The 25,430-nt window shown below is 48.5% G+C and overlaps 1 protein-coding gene across 3 annotated transcripts in view; it reads right to left on the reverse strand.

Moving 5' to 3' along the window:
- Positions 1-25,430, reverse strand: part of ACP7 (acid phosphatase 7, tartrate resistant (putative)) — a 37,511-nt gene that overhangs the window by 6,069 nt on the left and 6,012 nt on the right. For all 3 annotated transcript variants that reach the window (XM_082231239.1, XM_082231238.1, XM_082231237.1), the window contains exons 3-11: positions 22,713-22,913; positions 19,174-19,356; positions 18,084-18,109; positions 17,212-17,309; positions 14,780-14,842; positions 12,588-12,702; positions 12,352-12,465; positions 3,681-3,738; positions 1,523-1,590 (exon numbers count right to left, since the gene is read on the reverse strand). In XM_082231239.1, coding sequence (XP_082087365.1) covers positions 1,523-1,590; positions 3,681-3,738; positions 12,352-12,465; positions 12,588-12,702; positions 14,780-14,842; positions 17,212-17,309; positions 18,084-18,109; positions 19,174-19,356; positions 22,713-22,913 — 926 coding nt within the window. The remainder of the gene's footprint in view (positions 1-1,522; positions 1,591-3,680; positions 3,739-12,351; positions 12,466-12,587; positions 12,703-14,779; positions 14,843-17,211; positions 17,310-18,083; positions 18,110-19,173; positions 19,357-22,712; positions 22,914-25,430) is intronic.

A 25,430-nucleotide genomic window follows, 5' to 3' on the forward strand; every position in this document is an offset into this window, starting at 1 on the left:
TTATTGTTTATATACCGCCCTATACCCGGAGGTCTCACGGTGGTTCACAGAAAAGATCACAAGATACATAATCAGAATAAAAACAACAACCCAATAAAACGCACACACACACCCCGGAAAAGAGACACATTTTAAAAGGGTACAGGACAGGGGTCAGCAAACTTTTCCAGCAGGGGGCCGGTCCACTGTCCCTCAGACCTTGCAGGGGGTTGGACTATATGGGGGCGAATGAACGAATTCCTATGCCCCACAAATAACCCAGAGAGGCATTTTAAATAAAAGGACACATTCTACTCATGTAAAAACATGCTAATTCCCGGACCGTCCGTGGGCCGGATTGAGAAGCCGATTGGGCCGGATCCGGCCCCTGGGCCTTAGTTCGCCTACCCATGGTATAGGATCAGATCAAGCAAAGGCCTGGTTAAAAAGGAACGTTTTTGCCGGGTGCCTAAAGGTGTGTGATTAAGGCACCAGGCAAACTTCCCTGGGGATAGCATTCCAGTACAGTGGTGCCCCGCAAGACGAATGCCTTGCAAGACGAAAAACGCGAAAGACGAAAGAGTTTTCCGTTTTTTGAGTCGTTCCGCAAGACGAATTTCCCTATGGGCTTGCTTCGCAAGACGAAACGTCTTGCGAGTTTGTTTCCTTTTTCTTAAAGCCGCTAAGCCATTAATAGCCGCTAAGCCGCTAATAGTCGTGCTTCGCAAGACGAAAAAACCGCAAGACGAAGAGACTCACGGAACGGATTAATTTCGTCTTGCGAGGCACCACTGTACTTTAAATTTACTGTTTTTCCTATATATCCCACCTTTTTCTCCAAGAAGCTCAAGGCGGTGGGCCTGGTCCTTTCCCCTTCCTCATTTAATCTCCAGAATGACCCTGCAAGGTGGGTTAGGCTGAGAGGCCATGACTGGGCCAAAGTAACTCTGGTCTCCCAGGTCCTGCAGCCCGTATTCCCACACTGTCTCCCATCCAAGCACTAACCAGGCCTGACCCTGCTTAGCTTCCCAGATCAGATTGGGCTCGTTCAAGTAAGAAGAGCATGACTCTTTAGCAGTGGTGAAATTCCTGCTGGCAAGTCTGTGGAATGCCAGCAGCCCCTTCAAGGCCAGTTGCCTGAGGATGGGCAGTTCCACGGAGCAGGGGACCCTTTTGCAAAAGGAGATCATGTGGCTCGGGATTGGCTGGCAAAACTCTGAGACGGGCACCCCCAAACTCCAGGTGCTTTGGGACTACAATTCCCATCATCCACGTTAGCTAGGGATGATGGGAGTTGTAGTCCCAAAACACCTGGAGGGCCAAGTTTGGGGGTGCTTGATCTGGGATGATGCTCGCTGCTCCCAGCCACTGAAGCAGGCATGGCAGAGAGCCAGATTTGACAGATTCCAACCCAACAAGGTCTCCGAATCTCCCACCGCGGAGATTCTGCTGTGGGATAAGGACTCTCCCCCTTATCCCAGGTCTCGGGTGCCCTTCTCTGCTTCTGAACAGGACGCTGCCCCTTTGCCAAGCCTGGAATCACCTTGTAGTCGTAGACCGGCCACAGCCTCTCGTAGGAGTGTTCGTGGGCCCACAGCTCCAGGTCAACCCCTGGAGGGAGGAAAAGAGGACACTTTGCCAAGGCAGAGAACAGCAGCTGGTGCCAGACAGACAGAGAAGCCCATGCGCCAACCTCTGCTCCCCCAAAGTCGCCGGCTCCATTGTATTTATGTATTTACTATTAAATTCTTCAACATGCAACATCATATAGATTAATAATGAGGTAGAGGGTATGTTTTATCATATGTGGTGGACTTGTAAACGGGGAAAAGAATATTGGGAAATGATATACAATGAATTGGGGGAAAATGTTTGAAAGTAAGGTAAAGGTAAAGGGACTGTAATGGTTGGGAGTTACTCGTGCGTAATCCTGCTCCGTTTGAGCATCGGATTGCCTGGTTAAACCCTCCGGACTCCACAGCCCATCTCAGCGTGGCTGCCCTTAGTCACTCGTAGAATCTGTCTGTGGGCGTTTCTTAAAGCGCTGCCAACATAAGAGTTATTTGACGCCCAATCGTTTCCGCCTCTCACTACGCGGGAGTCTCCTGCGCAGGGTGGGCGTGGGCAGCGGGGTGCTTGGGCTCTCCTCACTAACTTCCAACGAAGAGTCCTGGAGCCCCTGCACCTCCCTGTCCCGTTGCTCTCTTGGATCCCTGGTGTTACACTCATTCTCTTCCCCCTCTTCCCGGCTAAGTCTCCCTCTAGTGCTAGGACCTTCCCCTGCAGAATCCGAGACCCTCTCCTTCTCCCGTGCCTCTGATGGCAGTTCCCTGACAGGGACCCTTGACCGTTAGGTCCAGTCGTGACCGACTCTGGGGTTGCGGTGCTCATCTCGCTTTACTGGCCGAGGGAGCCGGCGTACAGCTTCCGGGTACTAAGCCACTTCTGGTGAACCAGAGCAGTGCATGGAAACGCCATTTACCTTCCCGCCGGAGTGGTACCTATTTATCTACTTGCACTTCGAGGTGCTTTTGAACTGCTAGGTTGGCAGGAGCAGGGACCGAGCAATAGGAGCTCACCCCGTTGCGGGGATTCAAACTGCCAACCTTCTGACTGGCAAGTTCTAGGCTCTGTGGTTTAACCCACAGCGCCACCTGCGTCCCGCGTTTGAAAGTACCTTTCCAAAAAAGCCAGAGTCCTTTTTGTTGGGGATAATTTAGTCAGAAATTCCCAGGTGTCAAAAAAGTTTATGTATGCAAATCATACATAATCATTACGTATGCTACTACCGGAGCTCGTGTTTTGCAAGCCCCAAAAAGAAAATGAGCGAGGTCCCAAACAAGGAAGAATGGCAACTTAAATTGGTGGAATAGGCACACCTCGGAGATTTAACATATAGAAGAATATACATTTAAAGAAGACTGGAAAATGTTTCCTGATTATTTGGGTGAAAGTTGTGTACATTTAAAAACACTGGCAGCATTAAGATAAGCAGTATAAATATGTTTTGATGGTGTACCAATGGAATGGCTTAGTTCACGTAAAATATGCAGGGATGTAGAGTATGCAAAATGAACCATGGAAAGAAAAGAAGAGAAGCCATTGATTTAAGGTTGTCTGAATGATTATCTTGAAATGTAAATTAGAAAAACTTAATAAAAACTATAAAATAATAATAATCATGAACTATACCACCCTAGACCAGGAGCTGGTCCTTAGGCAATACATGCAAAATAACGTTAATTCTAATCTGTGTAGAAGGCGATAAACAGTTTAAATTATAAAAACACTTTTTATAATGTGAGGGGAGCCCTCTATTTTTGTACATAATAAAGCCGCATCATTCAGTTGCAAAAGAGTATGCTTCGGGGCTTGTGCCAATTTTATTTTACCGTTTAATCGTCTCAATTTTATTTTATTGTTTGGTTGTGCCCTTTGCCCTTCTTTGTTGCACCAGTTTGTCAGAGAAGTTCCCCTCCACGTTCTTCCAGGATCACACTATCATGAGCCTGGCTGTTTGGAGAAGAGAACTTTAAGCTATAAAAGTTAATATTGTCTCCCGTGAGAAGACAGAGGTCTGTGTCACTGTTGGAGTTCTTCGGGGCTGATTTATGCTAGCTTTGGTTTAATGCATAATAATCTCCACAGATCTGATAGCCAGAATGGAGGTGCGGGCAGAGAAGGCGGAGGAAAATACCTACCGTATTTGTAGAACAGGTCCTCCAAGCCAAACTGCTGTGGGTCAAGGCCTCGGCGGATCTGGGAAGTTGAGGTGGGGGGAAAGGAGAGAGGGAAAGAGAGAGAGAGAGAGAGAACAGATTAATCCATGCCAGCCCACTACCCCCATCGTTCTGCCCGGACACTGAGATCCAGCGCCGAGGGCCTTCTGGCGGTTCCCTCGCTGTGAGAAGTAAGGTTACAGGGAACCAGACACAGGGCCTTCTTGGTGGTGGCGCCCACCCTGTGGAACACCCTCCCTTCAGATGTCAAGTAAATAAGTAGCTATCCTATCTTTAAAAGACATCTGAAGACAGCCCTGTTCAGGAAAGTTTTTAATATTTAGCGCTGTGTTGTTTTTAATACTTGATTGGGAGCCGCCCAGGGTGGCTGGGGAAACTCAGCCAGATGGGCGGGGTATAAATAATAAATTATTATTATTATTATTATTATTATTATTATTATTATTATTATTATTACTACTACTACTACTACTACTACTTACTCAAGACTCCCCTGTGAAAGAAGGTTGCAATGTTTGGGACTTTTTAGTTTAGAGAAAAGGCGAGTCAGAGGCGAAACAACAGAAATTTAAAAAATTATGCATGTCCTGGAGAAAGCGGATAGAGAAAGCTTTGCCCCCCTCTCTCATAACACTAACGAAGCTGGATGTTGGGAGATTCAGGGCAGATGAAAGAAAGCCCTTCTTCACGCAGCGCGTAGTTAAAACTGCTGTTATAAAAATTTTAAGGTCTCAAATATAGAATAAATATTCATAAATGAACACCTATCTAAATATATGAACCACATGTCTCAACTAGCACAGGAGAGCAATCCTGAAGCCATTTTGACTCTCCCAATGACATCAGATATTCCTCTGCAAGAAGGGAGGCAAATGGGGAAAGTCTTCCCATTGTCTTTTTGCTTGCAAATCCTGTCTTAAGGGAGTATTTGTGTATGAACAGGGTGAGCCTGTGACCTGGATTCAGGAACTAAAGTATTTACCCTCACAAAAGAATGGCCAGGGTGCCCATGTAATGCAATCAGTGACCATTATCAGGTAGACTGCCTTCTTCTGTGATGTACAGTGGTACCTTGGGTTAAGTATTTAATTCGTTCTGGAGGTCCGTTCTTAACCTGAAACTGTTCTTAACCTGAAGCACCACTTTAGCTTAATGTGGCCTCCCGCTGCTGCCGCGCCGCCGGAACACGATTTCTGTTCTCAACCTGAAGCAAAGTTCTTAACCTGAAGCACTATTTCTGGGTTAGCGGAGTCTGTAACCTGAAGTGTATGTAACCTGAAGCGTATGTAACCTGAGGTACCACTGTATGTATGTTTTTTGCAGGGGGGGGGGAGTGAGTGGGGACCCTGTTGCAACAGTTCCTTGAATAAAGACCAGGCTTATTAGCCGCTTTGCTACTCAACATACTCTGGCTGGCCTCTGTTATTTTCTCCTACCGATAGGTAACCCACTTAAGGACTCTATACAGGCCCTGGAATACCCCATAAGGGAGCAGTTTTTCCCCCTATAACACTGTGGAACTCCCTGCCACAGGAGGCAGCAATGGCCACCAACCTAGGCAGCTTTAAAAGAGGGATAAGACCAGTGGCGTAGCGTGGGGTCTCAGCACCCGGGGCAAGGCAAGTAATTTGCGCCCCCTAACCTGTGGATTTTAGCACTCGAGTCTCTTCCGCGCCCCCCCCCAGATGTTGCGCCAGGTGCGGCAGGCCCCCCCTGCACCCCCCACGCTACGCCACTGCTCCCACCACAAGTCTTCAGGACAGCCACCCGAAGGCTGGCGCGGGGAGAAGGTCTCTCCGCCCCACCGCCAGGCTTTGGAGCAGCCTTCCGAAGGCTGGCGCGGGGAGAAGGGCTTTCCGCCCCACCACCAGCCTTCGGAGGAGCCTTCCGAAGGCTGGCGCGGGGAGAAGGGCTTTCCGTGCCACCGCCAGCCTTCGGAGCAGCCTTCCGAAGGCTGGCGCGGGGAGAAGGGCTTTCCGCCCCACTGCCAGCCTTCGGAGGAGGTCCGAGGACAGTGGGGAAGACGCGCTGCGCTTCCCCGCTGTCCCGGAGATTTCCCTATGGGCTTTCGTCTTGCGAAGGGAGAGGTTCCCGCTTCCTCGAGGGGGGCCGGCCAAACGCCCCCCCCCAAAATGTTGCGCCCGGTGCGGCCGGCACCCCTGGCACCCCCCACGCTACGCCACTGCATAAGACAAATTCATGGAGGAGAACGCTTTCAGTGGCTCCTACCACAATGGCTATGGTCCGTCCTCCACAATCTGAGACAGCAACGCATCTGAACGCCTGTTTCTGGCAACCCCAGGAGGGGAGAGTCACTCTCGTGTTCACGTTCTCCTCGCTGGTTTCCCACAGGCATTCCCCTATGGGAACTAGATGGGCTACTGGCCTGATCCACTAGGCTCTTAGGAATCCAGGTTCTTAGGGATTATTGTATAATAATTGCTTGATTATTGTAACTTGCTCTACGTGGGGCTGCCCTTGAAGCTGGCCCAGAAACTCCAGCGGGTGCAGAATGCTGCGGTGAGGCTCCTTACGGGGTCCTTGCCGCGAGACCACATTCACCCAGTGCTTTACCAGCTGCACTGGCTCCCAGTGGAGTACAGGGTCAGGTTTAAGGTGCTAGTTTTGACCTTTAAAGCTCTATGCAGCCTAGGACTCTCGTACCTACAGGACCGCCTCTCCTGGTCTGCCCCGCAGAGGACCTTAAGGTCCACAAATAACATTTTGGAGGTCCCAGATCGCAAGGTGGTTAGATTGGTCTCAACTAGGGCCAGGGCCTTTTCAGTACTGGCCCCGACTTGGTGGAACGCTCTGTCACAAGAGACCAGGGCCCAGCGGGACTTGACATCTTTCTGCAGGGCCTGCAAGACAGAGTTGTTCCGCCTGGCCTTTGGTTTGGACTCAGTCTGACCCTTATGTTTCCCTCCCCTTATGGTCTTGATTTATCAGCTACTTTTAAAATGAGGCTGGATTTTAAATTGCATTTTAACCTGTATTTTAAATTGGGTTTTTTTTCTTTTTCTTTCCCCTCTATTATGTTTTTACTGGGATTTTATTGGTGTTAGCCGTCCTGAGCCCAGCTCTGGCTGGGGAGGGCGGGGTATAAATAAAAATTATTATTATTATTATTATTATTATTATTATTATTATTATTATTACTACTACTACTACTACTACTACTTACTCAAGACTCCCCTGTGAAAGAAGGTTGCAATGTTTGGGACTTTTTAGTTTAGAGAAAAGGCGAGTCAGAGGCGAAACAACAGAAATTTAAAAAATTATGCATGTCCTGGAGAAAGCGGATAGAGAAAGCTTTGCCCCCCTCTCTCATAACACTAACGAAGCTGGATGTTGGGAGATTCAGGGCAGATGAAAGAAAGCCCTTCTTCACGCAGCGCGTAGTTAAAACTGCTGTTATAAAAATTTTAAGGTCTCAAATATAGAATAAATATTCATAAATGAACACCTATCTAAATATATGAACCACATGTCTCAACTAGCACAGGAGAGCAATCCTGAAGCCATTTTGACTCTCCCAATGACATCAGATATTCCTCTGCAAGAAGGGAGGCAAATGGGGAAAGTCTTCCCATTGTCTTTTTGCTTGCAAATCCTGTCTTAAGGGAGTATTTGTGTATGAACAGGGTGAGCCTGTGACCTGGATTCAGGAACTAAAGTATTTACCCTCACAAAAGAATGGCCAGGGTGCCCATGTAATGCAATCAGTGACCATTATCAGGTAGACTGCCTTCTTCTGTGATGTACAGTGGTACCTTGGGTTAAGTATTTAATTCGTTCTGGAGGTCCGTTCTTAACCTGAAACTGTTCTTAACCTGAAGCACCACTTTAGCTTAATGTGGCCTCCCGCTGCTGCCGCGCCGCCGGAACACGATTTCTGTTCTCAACCTGAAGCAAAGTTCTTAACCTGAAGCACTATTTCTGGGTTAGCGGAGTCTGTAACCTGAAGTGTATGTAACCTGAAGCGTATGTAACCTGAGGTACCACTGTATGTATGTTTTTTGCAGGGGGGGGGGAGTGAGTGGGGACCCTGTTGCAACAGTTCCTTGAATAAAGACCAGGCTTATTAGCCGCTTTGCTACTCAACATACTCTGGCTGGCCTCTGTTATTTTCTCCTACCGATAGGTAACCCACTTAAGGACTCTATACAGGCCCTGGAATACCCCATAAGGGAGCAGTTTTTCCCCCTATAACACTGTGGAACTCCCTGCCACAGGAGGCAGCAATGGCCACCAACCTAGGCAGCTTTAAAAGAGGGATAAGACCAGTGGCGTAGCGTGGGGTCTCAGCACCCGGGGCAAGGCAAGTAATTTGCGCCCCCTAACCTGTGGATTTTAGCACTCGAGTCTCTTCCGCGCCCCCCCCCAGATGTTGCGCCAGGTGCGGCAGGCCCCCCCTGCACCCCCCACGCTACGCCACTGCTCCCACCACAAGTCTTCAGGACAGCCACCCGAAGGCTGGCGCGGGGAGAAGGTCTCTCCGCCCCACCGCCAGGCTTTGGAGCAGCCTTCCGAAGGCTGGCGCGGGGAGAAGGGCTTTCCGCCCCACCACCAGCCTTCGGAGGAGCCTTCCGAAGGCTGGCGCGGGGAGAAGGGCTTTCCGTGCCACCGCCAGCCTTCGGAGCAGCCTTCCGAAGGCTGGCGCGGGGAGAAGGGCTTTCCGCCCCACTGCCAGCCTTCGGAGGAGGTCCGAGGACAGTGGGGAAGACGCGCTGCGCTTCCCCGCTGTCCCGGAGATTTCCCTATGGGCTTTCGTCTTGCGAAGGGAGAGGTTCCCGCTTCCTCGAGGGGGGCCGGCCAAACGCCCCCCCCCAAAATGTTGCGCCCGGTGCGGCCGGCACCCCTGGCACCCCCCACGCTACGCCACTGCATAAGACAAATTCATGGAGGAGAACGCTTTCAGTGGCTCCTACCACAATGGCTATGGTCCGTCCTCCACAATCTGAGACAGCAACGCATCTGAACGCCTGTTTCTGGCAACCCCAGGAGGGGAGAGTCACTCTCGTGTTCACGTTCTCCTCGCTGGTTTCCCACAGGCATTCCCCTATGGGAACTAGATGGGCTACTGGCCTGATCCACTAGGCTCTTAGGAATCCAGGTTCTTAGGGATTATTGTATAATAATTGCTTGATTATTGTAACTTGCTCTACGTGGGGCTGCCCTTGAAGCTGGCCCAGAAACTCCAGCGGGTGCAGAATGCTGCGGTGAGGCTCCTTACGGGGTCCTTGCCGCGAGACCACATTCACCCAGTGCTTTACCAGCTGCACTGGCTCCCAGTGGAGTACAGGGTCAGGTTTAAGGTGCTAGTTTTGACCTTTAAAGCTCTATGCAGCCTAGGACTCTCGTACCTACAGGACCGCCTCTCCTGGTCTGCCCCGCAGAGGACCTTAAGGTCCACAAATAACATTTTGGAGGTCCCAGATCGCAAGGTGGTTAGATTGGTCTCAACTAGGGCCAGGGCCTTTTCAGTACTGGCCCCGACTTGGTGGAACGCTCTGTCACAAGAGACCAGGGCCCAGCGGGACTTGACATCTTTCTGCAGGGCCTGCAAGACAGAGTTGTTCCGCCTGGCCTTTGGTTTGGACTCAGTCTGACCCTTATGTTTCCCTCCCCTTATGGTCTTGATTTATCAGCTACTTTTAAAATGAGGCTGGATTTTAAATTGCATTTTAACCTGTATTTTAAATTGGGTTTTTTTTCTTTTTCTTTCCCCTCTATTATGTTTTTACTGGGATTTTATTGGTGTTAGCCGTCCTGAGCCCAGCTCTGGCTGGGGAGGGCGGGGTATAAATAAAAATTATTATTATTATTATTATTATTATTATTATTATTATTATTACTACTACTACTACTACTACTACTAGTAGAATACATCCCCACCTCAGTTCTGCAGAAGACAGGATGTGGTACTGAGCGGAGAACCCATCTTCCAAAAAATCTGAGCTCTCATTTTAATAAGCCAAAAAACAAATTTCTAGCCCTCACGGTGGCAAAGATATGCTTGGCAGTGTGGGAACTAATGCCTAGTAAAATTTTAGGAGCGGAAGGGGCTTCCTTCATAGAATCATAGAATAGAATCATAGAATCCTAGAGTTGGAAGAGACCACAAGGGCCATCGAGTCCAACCCCCTGCCAAGCGGGAAACACCATCAGAGCACTCCTGACATATGGTTGTCAAGCCTCTGCTTAAAGACCTCCAAAGGAGGAGACTCCACCACACTCCTTGGCAGCAAATTCCACTGTCAAACAGCTCTTACTGTCAGGAAGTTCTTCCTAATGTTTAGGTGGAATCTTCTTTCTTGTAGTTTGGATCCATTGCTCCATGTCCGCTTCTCTAGAGCAGCAGAAAACAACCTTTCTCCCTCCTCTATGTGACATCCTTCTATATATTTTAACATGGCTATCATATCACCCCTTAACCTCCTCTTCTCCAAGCTAAACATGCCCAGCTCCCTTAGCCGTTCCTCATAAGGCATTGTTTCCAGGCCTTTGACCATTTTGGTTGCCCTCCTCTGGACACGTTCCAGTTTGTCAGTGTCCTTCTTGAACTGTGGTGCCCAGAACTGGACACAGTACTCCAGGTGAGGTCTGACCAGAGCAGAATACAGTGGCACTATTACTTCCCTTGATCTAGATGCTATACTCCTATTGATGCAGCCCAGAATTGCATTGGCTTTTTTAGCTGCCGCGTCACACTGTTGGCTCCTGTCAAGTTTGTGGTCAACCAAGACTCCTAGATCCTTTTCACATGTACTGCTCTCAAGCCAGGTCTTCCTTCCACAGCCTCCTGCCTTTTCCTAGTATCTGGGTCAAATGGAATTAGTTGTGCCAAGCATGAAAAGCCCTTTTTCTACACTGTATGCTCTGTGAATCGGTACAGCCTATGGGACATGGCATAAACCCCCCTGTTTAAGGAGGATATTGACAAGCTGGAAGGTTTGCAGAGGAGGGTGACCGGGATGATCAAGGGTCTGGAAACCAAACCAGGAACGGTTGAAGGAGCTGGGTATGTTTAGCCTGGAGAAGAGGAGGCCAACTCCTCGAAAGATTCCATCAACGGTGTCTCCGAAAATATTTACACATCACTTGGGAAGACAGGCAAACTAATATCAGTGTACTGGAAGAAACCAAGATCACCAGTTTTGAAGCAATGATTCTTCAACATCAACTTGGTTGGACTGGTCGTGTTGTGCAGATGCCTGATTATCTTCTTCCAAAGCAGCTACTCTATTCCAGACTTAAAAACGGGAAGCGTAATGTTGGTGGTCAACAAAAGAGGTTTAAAGACTTTCCCAAGGCAAATGTAGCATAAATACAGACAACTGGGAAACACTGGCTTGCGAATGCTCCAATTGGAGAACAGCCTTTAGAAGAAGGACACTGACAAACTGGAACATGTCCAGAGGAGGGCAACCAAAATGGTCAAAGGCCTGGAAACGATGCCTTATGAGGAACGGCTAAGGGAGCTGGGCATGTTTAGCCTGGAGAAGAGGAGGTTAAGGGGTGATATGATAGCCATGTTCAAATATATAAAAGGATGTCACCTAGAGGAGGGAGAAAGGTTGTTTTCTGCTGCTCCAGAGAAGCGGACACGGAGCAATGGATCCAAACTACAAGAAAGAAGATTCCACCTAAACATTAGGAAGAACTTCCTGACAGTAAGAGCTGTTTGACAGTGGAATTTGCTGCCAAGGAGTGTGGTGGAGTCTCCTACTTTGGAGGTCTTTAAGCAGAGGCTTGACAACCATATGTCAGGAGTGCTCTGATGGTGTTTCCTGCTTGGCAGGGGGTTGGACTCGATGGCCCTTGTGGTCTCTTCCAACTCTATGATTCTATGATTCTATGATTCTAAGAGTTTGGATTTGATATCCCGCTTTATCACTACCCGAAGGAGTCTCAAAGCGGCTAACATTCTCCTTTCCCTTCTTCCCCACAACAAACACTCTGTGAGGTGAATGAGGCTGAGAAGACTTCAGAGAAGTGTGACTGGCCCAAGGTCACTCAGCGGCTGCATGTGGTTCACCAGATTATGAGTCCACCACTCTTAACCACTACACCACCTTTACCAAAGGTGTCATGGGCTTTGAAGACACTCGAACTCAAGATGCAAGGGAGAAACGTGCTAAGAGGAAAGCATGCTTGGAAAATCCACACTGTGATCAACTCCTGCCCGGAAACCAATGTCCCCACTGTGGAAGGACGTGTGGATCCAGAATTGGCCTCCACAGCCACTTATGGACTCATTGTTAAGACCGTGTTTATGGAAGACAATCGTACTCAGCTATAAGGGATCACCAAAGAAGAAGATCTGAAGGGCTGTCACAAGGAAGAGGGAGTCAGCTTGTATTCTGCTGCTCCAGAGGGTAGGACTCGAACCAACGGGTTCAAATGACAAGCAAGAAGATTCGCATTAAACTTTAGGAAGAAGTTCCTGGCGGTAAGAGCTGTTTGACAGTGGAAAGGAGTCCCTCAGAAGGTGGAAAGGACTCTCCTTGGTTGGACAGTGTTAGCAGAAGTTGCGTAGCCATCTGCCAGGGATTCTTGCATTGCCTGGGGTTGGACTAGATGACCCCTGGTGTCCATTCTACATCTATGGTTCCTTCCTCTCACTTACAATGCTCTCGTACAGCGTACAGTCATCCTGGTCATTGTTGGAGCAGTACATGGGCCTGTGCCCCATGGTGATGATCCAGGGGCGTTCCTTTCGCCGTTCAGGCTGGTTCGCCTCCTGCCGGAGAGGTAAAGGTAGCCGTCAGCAGTGAGTGGGAGACGCCAACCCTCCCAGAGGCAAGCTGCCACTTTCCCCCTTCCCACCTCACCCCTCCAAAAAAACCGAGGTCTGCTCCTCACCTGCAGGTCCTTCTCCAGCCACTGAAATTGCTCTGCCACGAGCTGCTGTCCATATTTCAAGAAGAAGTAGACCTCGGTGGAGAAGGAAATGATGTGGGCAGGTCCAATGTCCCAGCTGCGGGGAAAGATGAGCAGTCAGGGGCCCCCAGGGGAAGAGCAACAAGCCTCACTCTGTAAGGAGTGACTGGGAGCGGCCGCCGAGACCCCACAACACCGGTCCTGAAAGACCTACATTGGCTCCCAGGACGTTTCCGAGCACAATTCAAAGTGCTGGTGCTCACCTTTAAAGCACTAAACGACCTCAAAGGCCCAGTAGACCTGAAGGAGCGTCTCCACCCCCATTGTTCAGCCTGGACACTAGGTCCAGCTCCGAGGGCCTTCTGGTGGTTCCCTCACTGCGAGAAGGCAAGTTACAGGGAACGAGGCACAGGGCCTTCTCAGTGGTGGCGCCCGCCCTGTGGAACGCCCTCTCCTCAGATGTCAAGGAAATAAACAACTACAGTGGAACCTTGGGTTGCAGACGTAATCCGTGACGGAGGCACGTCCGCAACCCGCAGTGTTTGTAACCTGCAGCGCTGCGTGACATGATTTGACGCGTCTTCTGCGCAAACAGTGAACCTGAAAACACGTAACCCGAAGCGTCTGCAACCCGAGGTACCACTGTATCCGACGTTCAGAAGACACCTGAAGGCAGCCCTGCTTAGGGAAGTTTTTAATGTTTGATGTATTATAGTATTTTAATATTCTGTTGGGAGCTGCCCAGAGTGGCTGGGGAAGCCCAGCCAGATGGGCGGGGTATAAATAAATTATTATTATTATTATTATTATTATTATTATTATTATTATTATTATGAGTGTCACACTTCAAGATGGCAAGGCCCAGCCCTAGAATCATAGCTGTCAACTTACAGATTTGAAAATAAGGGACCAGCAGCCTCGAAAATAAGGGATCAGCAACCAAAATAAGGGATCAACAATTACTTTGATAAAATACATATTTTGTCGCGTGCAAATGGCTTTAGATACCTATTAGGTCCATAAATTACCATATAGCATATATTCAACACATCCTTTGTTGTTGACAAAGGACAGCTGGACATAGAAAGAGCCCCATTACTTTCAGTAGCTTATTTAAGGGACATCATCAATAAGGGACAGCAGCGGGACATGGCGCTGGGATAAGGGACTGTCCCGCCAAATAAGGGACGCATGACAGCTATGCCTACAATGCACCAGGCTGGCCTGCGCACAGCCCCCCCTCCTCTACGCTCCTGTGCACACAGCTTGGCTTATGTTAAAACCAGCCAATTGCTCTGGGGAGACGCTCCAAATTATTCCAGCTGATTTAACCAGCATCGAGTCATTGACCCGAAGCAATGGATCCAAGTTACAAGAAGGGAGATTCCATCTGAACATCAGGAAGAACTTTCTGTGAGCAAGAGCAGTTTGAAAGGGGAACGGACTCCCTTGGAAGCTGCTATACTCTCCTTCCATGGAGGTTTTAAAGCAGAGGTTGGATGACCCTCTGTCATCGATGCTTGAGGTGAGATCCCTGCATTGCAGGGGGCTGGACTGGATGACCCCAGGGGTCCCTTCCTACGATTCTAGGATTGAGAAGCTGTGAGGTTCTCAAACTTTTTTTGGGTCCCTGCCTCTGCAGTTCCATAAACTCATTCCCAGTACCCTCTACTCTATGAAAAGCACTGTTCAGAATAGCACTTTGCAAGACCCACTAAGGAAGATAGTGACACAATAAAATTCAAGCCAGGAACAATTAATTGCCCGTTTAATCAAAATCCAATTAAAACTGTTTAGTTTAATTAATTCACCCAACGGGTGAACTTGGTCCCGTGATACCAGCTTTTCAGAGTCTGAGAGTCGTTTACACCTTCAGCAAACCCCCCCCCCCCTTAGGGACCCCCGGGGAATACCACCTCTTCTGCAGAGGGCACTGCCACTCACTTTGTGAACCCCTGAGCTCTCCTGGGCATAGCCAGTGATGCCCTCAAGGTAACGGTGGTGGCTTCAGCAATAGTCCCTTTTTTCCAGGAAGCTTGCTTTTTACGCAAATCAGCATAAAGGCACACATTATCCAGATGGCTCTAGTGACAGGCCACCTCTTCAGCATTTTGCAAGACTGCCACCAACGAGCAGGAAATCCGGCCGCTTGGCCTGGGCTAGCCAACACCCACCTGTACCAGAGGCTCTCCGTGTCACCGGGCATGTTGAAGCGGAAGCGGTAGTTGGAGAAGTTGCTGAAAGAGGAAGCGAGGGAGAAAGTCACGGGGGGGGGGGAGAGGGACGTCGCAGCCCCTGCCCTTCATTATGAAGTTTATATGTAATAGTAATAAATTTATTTATATCCCGCCCATCTGTCAGCATGTAACTCCTGTGCTCAGGGATCTGTGCCGGTTGCCGATTTGATACCGGGCCAAGTTCAGGATGTTGCTATTTGTACATAAATGTAGGAGTGCAAATATCCAGAGTATGGGGTCAGGTGGGATTACTATGAGGAATTATAAAATATGCATCAAGCCACTGTGTCCACGATGAATGCATTGTGTTGACTGGGTTATAATTTCTGACCAAATCCCACAACCCTCTGCGTCTCTGGCCATTTCCTCTACTGCCCACTTCTCTTGCTTGACAAGTCGCGTACACAGCCCAGTTGCTTTGCCAGGCATGCATCCTGGGCCATAAAGATAGTGGGCAAGCTTCTTTGATGTAGCTTTTCTGATATGTTAATCTCAGGATGTAGATCTTAGGGCCTGGAAAGTTTCGCAGGAAGGTGATAAAAATGCCTATCTCCTTGCCATCCTTTCCTGTTTACTCCTGAGTTTCTCTAGTGCTCTTTTATTTACTCTCAGATTATGTATGCATGCTCAGAGTAGTCTTTGTAGTTAAAAGAATTTATTTATCAGAAGAATCTGATTGGTTCTTGCAAACAAAGTTCTTTTGTGAATAAAACGACCTGGGCCGAGGGGTGAAGAGACGCAGAGATTATTATACGCACCCATCCCAGAGTCTTGCTGGTCCAACCTCTGTGTGTATTCTTATTAATCAGAGTTCAATCCTTCCTTTACTTTGGGAACGCCTCACATAAAGCCCTGAACAACTTGGCACCATTTTACCTGTGAGGTCGCTTTGATCGGTGGAATTGGCACCATTACTGGTGCCACATAATAGTGGCATTTGTTTGTCTTGGAAGACAGTGGAGGAGTGCATCTTTGGGGGAGAGGTCAAGCTGTTGGGACAGTTGCAGCTGAGACCAATATGGGAGAGACATGTTTTGTTGCAGCCGGGGCAGATGAAGGCATCTGGTTGTTGTGCTGCTGCTGCAGATGCAGCAGGGCGTTTCTTCTCTCTGCCTTCCTCCCAGCAGCCATTCCTCTTCTGGTCACTGCTGTTGGAGGCACAACCTGACCATCCGTCTCCAGGCACTGCGGTCATCTGCACGGGATTCCCACACGGTGGGACTGGCGTTGCCAGCCTTTGTGTCATGTTGGCAGACATGCTCGTACCTACAGGACTGCCTCTCCCGGTCTGCCCCACGGAGGACCTTAAGGTCCATAAATAGCAACACCCTAGTGGTCCCGGGCCCTAAGGAAGTCAGATTAGCCTCAGCCAGAGCCAGGGCCTTTTCAACACTGGCTCCATCCTGGTGGAACGCTCTGTCTCATGAGACCAGGGCCCTGCAGGATCTGATTTCTTTCCACAGAGCCTGTAAGATAGAGTTGTTCCACCTGGCTTTTGGCTTGGAATCAACTTGATCCCCTCCCCCTCTTTCCTTTCTCCTTCTGTGATGGAACTCCTATTTGGGGACTTCCCTGGCTTTTTTCTGGCCCACGTAGGACCAGTCTGGATAGTTGGCCTTGCTGAAGATTTGACGTTTTCATCCCCAAAAAGGTTTCTACTGAAATGAGGCTGCATTTTAATGTCGTACTTTAATCTAGTTTTTAAGCTGTATTTTAATCAGTTGTTTTTATACCTGGTGTTAGCCGCCCTGAGCCCGGTCTTGGCTGGGGAGGGCGGGGTATAAATAAAAAATTTTATTATTATTATTATTATTATCTTTGTAGCTCAAAGTTGGTCTGATGCCGGAAGCCAACTCCCCAAAGAGCGCATCCTTGGGGCTCCTGCCATCTTCGGTTCTGTGGACATGGCCAAGCCAGCGCAGACGTCACAGAGGCAGGAGTGCAGACATGCTTGGTGGGAATGTGGACTTGGGGGAGCACATCTTTGTTTGAGACTCTGTCCTGCCATGTGATGCTCAAAATCTTCCTGATCCACCTGTTCCACACCTGTAAGAACTCAGTCTTTGAAACGCCCTGCGTACGGACATCCAGAATGTGCCTTCAATGTACAGTGGTACCTTGGGTTAGACACACTTCAGGTTACATACGCTTCAGGTTACAGACTCCGCTAACCCAGAAATAGTGCTTCAGGTTAAGAACTTTGCTTCAGGATGTGCTGGCAGTGGGAGGCCCCATTAGCTAAAGTGGTTAAGAACAGTTTTAGGTTAAGAACGGACCTCCAGAACGAATTAAGTACTTAACTCGAGGTACCACTGTACTCTTTTAAGCGCCTGCTAAAACCAGTTTATTCTCAGCCAGTTGCTACTCACTATTTTTCTTCGTGATTCCCAGGGCAAGTCATGTACGGCACCAATGCAGCCACAGGCTCAATCTTCCTCATGAAGGCATCTCCAACGTAGGCATTGTTCTGCAAGACAGGGAAAAGCAAGCTTGGGGTGAGGGGAAAGGGTCTGGCTCCCCAAAGCCCAGACAGAGCTACCCACCAAGGATTCTACACCAATGCTCCACACCCCTGTATTTCCCCACAAAGTTTCCAGCGTGTCACAACAGTCCAGTCTAGACAGAATTGAGGTCTGATGTCGACACGCCAACGTAAGCCTCGCCATGCAAAACAGGGAAGCCAAACGCAAGCTGAAAGAACTTGTGCAAATCTGCTTCACGTGGAGTCGCCTTGGCAGAGGATTTTGACTTCTCATAAGCTCAGAGGAGCACACAGACTTTGGCATCAGCCAGGATGGTGTGGTTACTCCACAGGCACCGGCATGAGGGCAGCCATTCCAGCAGTGAGAAGCAGGAATCGCTCTATCAGCTCTGTGGGGGCAGGCCAGCTCCGCCATTACACAACAACTGCTTAAGATTCGATGGCTGGGTTTTGTTTTTTCCTCTTCCCTCCCCATCTCTTTCCCCTCGCATGTCATATTATTATTACTACTTTCTTTATTATTGTAAGCCTGTGGATAGGGACTGTCTTGCTTTGGTGCTATGTGAGCCACGCTGGGAGCCTTTTTTGACCAGGATTCAACTGCTCTAAGTAAACAACACAAATAATATTTTTTAAACCACCCATTTCCAATCCCAAAGGTAGCAAGTCCTCTTTAGCTGTGATTCTTGCATTGCAAGGGGGGGGTGAACTAGATGGCCCTTTGGATCCCTCCCAATTCTACAGTTAAGTAGTTCTTACCGTGTCCAAGTCGTAGGCAAAATCCCCTGTGGAAGGAAACCAGATCGGAATCAAACAGGGTAAGGGCAATTTGCAGGGGACAAAAGGGGACTTTTTATTTTTAAGAAGTACAAATGCTGGTCTTCTCCTCCAAATCAGGAAGGGGGTCATAGAGAGATAATAATATAATAATAATAATAATTTATTATTTATACCCCGCCCATCTGGCTGGGTTTCCCCAGCAACTCTGGGCAGCTTCCAAAAGAATATTAAAATACTGTGATACATCAAACATTAAAAGCTTCCCTAAACAGGGCTGCCTTCAGATGTCTTCTAAAAGTCTGGTAGTTGTTGTTCTCTTTGACATCTGGTGGGAGGGCATTCCACAGGGCGGGTGCCACCACCGAGAAGGCCCTCTGCCTGGTTCCCTGTAACTTGGCTTCCTGCAGTGAGGGAACCGCCAGAAGGCCCTCGGAGCTGGACCTCAGTGTCCGGGTAGAACGATGGAGGTGGAGACGCTCCTTCAGGTATACTGGGTCTTTGAGGCCGTTTAGGGCTTTAAAGGTCAGCACCAACACTTTGAATTGTGCTCGGAAACGTACTGGGAGCCAATGTAGGTCTTTAAAGACCGGTGTTATATGGTCTCGGCGGCTGCTCCCAGTCACCAGTCTAGCTGCCGCATTCTGGATTAGTTGTAGTTTCCGGATCACCTTCAAAGGGAGCCCCACGTAGAGCGCATTGCAGTAGTCCAAGCGGGAGATAACCAGAGCATGCACCACTCTGGCGAGACAGTCCGCAGGCAGATAGGGTCTCATCCTGCGTACCAGATGGAGCTGGTAGACAGCTGCCCTGGACACGGATTTAACCTGTGCCTCCATGGACAGCTGTGAGTCCAAAATGACTCCCAGGCTGCGCACCTGGTCCTTCAGGGGCACAGTTGCCCCATTCAGGACCAGGGAGTCCTTCACACCCGCCTGTCCCCTGTCCCCCCAAACCAGTGCTTCTGTCTTGTCAATCTCAATCTCAATCTGTTTGCCGCCATCAGCTGGCTTCGCACCCCCCTCCCCCCAAGATAAATCCTCAGACGGGACTAGTCCCTCTCTGATCGTACCTACGTGCAGCACCACATCAAACAAGCCCATCTCGGCCTCCTGCTGCAGCCGAGGCAAGGACTGGGGGTTCTCCAGCCCCATGTCCCCAAAGACGGCGAAGCGGGGGCTCCAGTCGGTGCCGTTCAGCAAGGCCCAGAAACCGTAGGACCTGCTCCAGCCCTGCTCACTTCCACAGCGGTAGGCTGCAAAGGAGAACAGGAGAGATCAGCTCCCAGGATAATTTCCCAGGTGGGATATACAGGCTGCGCTTGAAATCTCATTCATTTCCTGCCACCCCCAAACGAAATGTGCCCATTGGTGATGTGGGAGACAGCAGGACTCCCTTCCCACCCCGCCTGCAAGCAACCCGAGTTGACCTTGGACACCCTTTGCCAACCTGGTGCCCTGGGTTGATGGGAGTCGTACTTCAGAACATCTGGGTTGACAAAGGCTGGCCCAATGATGGACTTTTGGGAGCTAGCTGACCTGACCGGAAGAGACCGTGACCAGGAGGAGGAGGAGCACCAGGAGGAACGGAAGAAATTAAAAGACTATTTAGCTAAATACGTTAAGATAACTTACATAGAAATATTTGTAACAGATTGGCCTAGGATTTAATTACAGTGGTGCCTCGCAAGACGAAATTAATCCGTTCCGCGAGTCTCTTCGTCTTGCGGTTTTTTCGTCTTGCAAAGCATGGCTATTAGCGGCTTAGCGGCTATTAACGGCTTAGCGGCTATTAACGGCTTAGCGGCTTTAAGAAAAAGGAAACAAACTCGCAAGAACTCGCAAGACATTTCGTCTTGCGAAGCAAGCCCATAGGGAAATTCGTCTTGCGGAACGACTCAAAAAAACGGAAAACTCTTTCGTCTTGCGCGTTTTTCGTCTTGCGAGGCATTCATCTTGCGAGGTACCACTGTATGTCAAATGCATAATATTATGGACAGAAGTCAAAATGAAAAGAAAGAAAGATGTTAATTGAACAAGTAAATCTTATATGAAAATAGTGTTGGAAAACTGCTACAATGAGCTATATGGAAACTCAGCTAGGGGGATTTGAGGAAGTCACCCAACAATGATAACAAAAGTGGGATTGTAACGGGATAAATGTTTGTTTGTCTGCTTGTTTTTTGATATTGTAATGTTTTTCTTGTTTGTTGTTATGTTTGTTATAATTTTGGAAAATCAATTAAAAAAAATTGGGGGGAAAACAACAAAGGCTGGCACAGGATATCTCCGTACACAGATGGCTCTCACCTTCTAAACAGTTTCCAAATACTTTTCTTTTTTTATAAGATATTTATTAAAGGTTTTTTGGATATAAGAAAAAAAATGAAAAATAAACATACAGAATAATAAACAATTAAAAACACACATTAATTTTCAATAACATAACTTCCATACCCTTATTTCCTCCGACCTCCTCATACTTCCCTTCTTTGTATTCCAGTTCAACCTGTTAGTTCAGCAAATCCTTACCATTAAACCTTTACCCATTTATAATCCTTTTTTCATGTCTCCTAAAGCATTACAGCTGGAAACCACTAATCCAACATCTTTCTAACATTCATTCATTTTACAATATTTCTTTAAATAGTCTTTAAATTTCTTCCAGTCTTCTTTCACTGACTCTTCTCCCTGGTCTTGGATTCTGCCAGTCATGTCAGCCAGAGTTTCCAAATACTTTTCAAGGCCTCCGCCCCCTCGGTTCCACAAACTCACCCCTACCCTGTTGTTGTTGGCATTCATCTGTCTGGAGAGACAATAGAGTGCACTTCTTGGGGTGAAGTCAAACTGCTGCACTACCAGCACCGAAGTGACCTCCCCAAGACGCAAGCCTGGGCAAAGTGTCTGGAGGCCCTGGGCTGCCCAGACAACAAGACCCCGCTCTCAGCCTCACTGATGTGGTCCAAAGGAAAGCAGAACAAGAGATCCGGCAATAACGTGACTGCAGGAATTGCTGGAAGGAGGCGTACAAGGCACCGTCCAACCGTCTTAGGGACTCCAATCCAGATTCATGTAAGGTTTGCTCCTTAAGGTAAAGGTACCCCTGACCATTAGGTCCAGTCGTGGCCGACTCTGGGGTTGCGGCGCTCATCTCGCTTTACTGGGCAAGGGAGCCGGCGTACAGCTTCCAGGTCATGTGGCCAGCATGACTAAGCCGCTTCTGGCGAACCAGAGCAGCACACGGAAACGCCGTTTACCTTCCCACCGGAGCAGTACCTATTTATCTACTTGCACTTTGATGTGCTTTTGAACTGCTAGGTTGGCAGGAGCAGGGACCGAGCAATGGGAGCTCATTCCGTCGCGGGGATTCGAACCGCCGACCTTCTGATCGGCAAGTCCTAGGCTCTGTGGTTTAACCCACAGCGCTACCTAGTTTGCTCCTTAGCAGGGCTTTTTTCCAGCCAGAACTCACTAGAACTCAGTTCCGGCACATTTCAGGTGGATGCCATTGCTGTTCTAAGAGAACAGGGGAGGCATTTGTGGTGAGTTCCAGTCCTGTTTCTTTCTTGAAAAACAGCACTGCTCTTTAGCCTTTTCTTCTCCCGAAGATGTTCCGCAAGGCAGCAGAGACTTGGGGTCCTTCTCCTAGCCTTTAAATAGAGGACTGCCCTTTCCAAAGCAAGTCACACGGCCACCCTAAGCTGGAGAAGGTCCATGTCCACTTCTGCCTTATTCACAACCCCCCTGTGAGGCAGGTGAGGCATAAAGTCGCCCCTGGAGCTTTGTCACAAAAGCAGAGATTTGAACTCAGATCTCCTTTTCCTACTGCTCCACTGCACTGACCATCTCTCGCAATAACACCGAGAGCCTAATTTATTTGCTCTCAGATTATGTATGCATGCTCAGAGTAGTCTTTGTAGTTAAAATAATTTCTTTTGATCTAACTTTGTCCCCACGTGGGGTTTGTTGAAATGCTCAGAAGAATCTGATTGGTTCTTACGAACACTCTGTAAAAGCTCTTTTGTGAATAAAACGACCTGGGCCGAGGGGTGGGGAGATGCAGAGATTATTATACGCACCCTTCCCAGAGTCTTGCGGGTTCAAGCCTCTGTGTGTATTCTTATTAATCAGAGTTCAATCCTTCCTTTACTTTGGGAACGCCTCACATAAAGCCCTGAACAACTTGGCACCATTTTACCTGTGAGATCGCTTTGAACGGTGGAATTGGCACCATTACTGGTGCCGCATAATAGTGGCATTTGTCTGTCTTGGAAGACAGTGGAGGACACCACCGAGGCCTAATCCCAGTGGCGTAGCGTGGGGAGTGCAGGGGGGCCGGCCGCACCGGGCGCAACATCTGGGGGCTAGGGTTAGGGGGCGCAAATCCACGAGTTAGGGGGCGCAAATCCACGGGTTAGGGGGCGCAAATTACTTGCCTTGCCCCGGGTCCTGACAACCCACGCTATGCCACTGCGTAATCCCTGCCTCCGCCGTGGCTCTTTCTGGGATCAGACTTGTCTGAGAGATGGCTAGGGTCAAGGCTTGGCAGGTCTCTCTCTCTCTCTCTCTGGCAGCACTCGCCAAACAGCTCCAAAACACTGGCATGCCTTACCATAGCGTTGTCCTGGCACGAGACCCTGGAGGGTGACCCTGTGGATGAACATGGTGTGCTTCAGCTTCCCGCCATCCACGAACCGCGTGGCGCCTCCTCTGGCCGAGCGAGTGAAGGCCTCTCCTGGATCGGGGCCAAACTCCACGATGGATTCTGCCGGACCAAAGGTGGTCCAGGTGACCATCATGGTGGTGGGGTCTCCTGCGGGGAAGAGACAGGGCAGCTATGTCAAGAAGATCAGAAGTAGATGCCTTTTCCAAAGAAGGAAACAGGATCTGAGCACAAAACCCGCTCCCACTCCTGGTGCTTCCAGCAACAGGATCACCACTGCCAGTGAAGGCACAGCCTGCCTATCATGACCAACAGCCATCGGAAACCATCTTCTCCATGATAAGCTACAGCACAGGAAGTTACAAAGGTTCCTGATGTAGACCCTTGTTAAGATATTGATTGTTCCTGTTTCACCTAAACAGATATGTGGAGCTGTTGTATGTCACATGACTGTTTACATTCCAGCACAGCTTGCTGGGAACTTCCGTTTGTGTATACAGTGGTGCCCCGCAAGACGAAATTAATTCGTTCCGCAAGTTTTGTCGTCTAGCGAATTTTTCGTCTTGCGAATCACGAAATCCCATAGGAATGCATTGAAAATCAATTAATGTGTTCCTATGGTCAAAAAAAGTCCAAACAAAGCCAAATTTGGTACAACAACAGTTTATTAACTGATCAAGGGAAGTAATAGTGCCACTGTATTCTGCTCTGGTCAGACCACACCTGGAGTACTGTGTCCAGTTCTGGGCACCACAATTCAAGAAGGACACGGACAAACTGGAACGTGTCCAGAGGAGGGCAACCAAAATGGTCAAAGGCCTGGAAACGATGCATTATGAGGAACGGCTAAGGGAGCTGGGCATGTTTAGCCTGGAGAAGAGGAGGTTAAGGGGTGATATGATAGCCATGTTCAAATATATAAAAGGATGTCACATAGAGGAGGGAGAAAGGTTGTTTTCTGCTGCTCCAGAGAAGCGGACACGGAGCAATGGATCCAAACTACAAGAAAGAAGATTCCACCTAAACATTAGGAAGAACTTCCTGACAGTAAGAGCTGTTCGACAGTGGAATTTGCTGCCAAGGAGTGTGGTGGAGTCTCCTCCCTTGGAGGTCTTTAAGCAGAGGCTTGACAACCATATGTCAGGAGTGCTCTGATGGTGTTTCCTGCTTGGCAGGGGGTTGGACTCGATGGCCCTTGTGGTCTCTTTCAACTCTATGATTCTATGATTCTATGATTCTATTAACTGCTCTTTAAAGTCACACATACTGTAAAGAGCAGTTCAAAAATTGAAGGGAAAATAAATTAACTTTATAAACAAAACATGTCTTTGTTTTTAGACAAAGGAAACAAAGTCGCGAGACGTTTTCGTCTTGCGAAGCAAGCCCATAGGGAAATTCGTCTTGCGAGGCAAATCGAAAACGGAAAAACCTTTCGTCTAGCGAGTTTTTTGTCTTGCGAGGCATTCGTCTTGCGAGGTACCACTGCAGCTTTTGCCTTATGCTGCTTCTTGCTCTTAGACATGAAGGAGAGCAGACATGTTTTCTTTGTCCTGATCTATGCTGAATAAACTGCTTGTAAATATGCTTTACATATGCTTCTCTCCGCCCTTCCGTCGCAAAGAGTTAATTACTCTGCTGATTATAGCGTGCTCCAGCTTCGGAAGAGTTCTGAAACTGCAGGTCGCTGATTTATGCTGTGCCAAGGACAGGGAGTTTGCCCGGTTGCCAGGCAGTGGGCTGGAGCCAGCTGGGGGCAAGCCTAATGCCCCCGTTCCCTTGGACGCATCCCATCAACCCCATCCACTCCAGCCCTGAATTACCTTATGTGTAAATATCCTTGAGATGGTGGTTGAGAAAGTGATTAATAAATCAATAGTTGCTATTATTATTATTATCATCTGAAGAAGTGTGCATGCACACCAAAGCTCATACCAATAACAAACTTTGTTGGTCTCTAAGGTGCAACTAGAAGGATTTTTTTTATTTTGTTTCTACTACGGCAGACCAACACGGCCATCTACCTGTAACTATTATTATTATTATTATTACTATAGTGGTACCTTGGATTAAGAATTTAATTTGTTCCGGAGGTCCGTTCTTAACCTGAAACTGTTCTTAACCAGAGGTACCACTTTAGCTAATGGGGCCTCCCACTGCTGCCATGCCACCACAGTGCAATTTCTGTTCTCATCCTGAAGCAAAGTTCTTAATCCGAGGTACTATTTCTGGGTTAGCGGAGTCTGTAACCAGAAGCACCTGTAACCTGAAGCATCTGTAACCCGAGGTACAACTGTATTATTATTATTATTATTATTATTATTATTATTATTATTATTATGCCTTTATCCAAAGATCCCAGGGCAGTGTACAACACTAAGAACATAATTTATGGAGCTTGATAACAAAAACGCAACACACAGCATAATAATAAAATAACCATAATAATTGTTAAGCCGCTGAGAGTCAGGAATGGCTGCTGGCACTGCAAACCACTGTCAGATCTGACTCACAGATGCAGATGTAGGAAGCCGCTGCCTTCATTATATACCTTTAACCGCCAGGTAAAGAAGTTCCTCTTCAACCAGGCCTTGGGCTGATTGACATCCTATAACCTGTTAAATGTTAATTGTGGGAGGGAGGTTATTGGTTTGTTTTCTTCTTGTTCTT

Source organism: Podarcis vaucheri, assembly GCF_965113315.1.
Source record: "Podarcis vaucheri genome assembly, chromosome: 7".
Taxonomy (NCBI): domain Eukaryota; kingdom Metazoa; phylum Chordata; class Lepidosauria; order Squamata; family Lacertidae; genus Podarcis; species Podarcis vaucheri.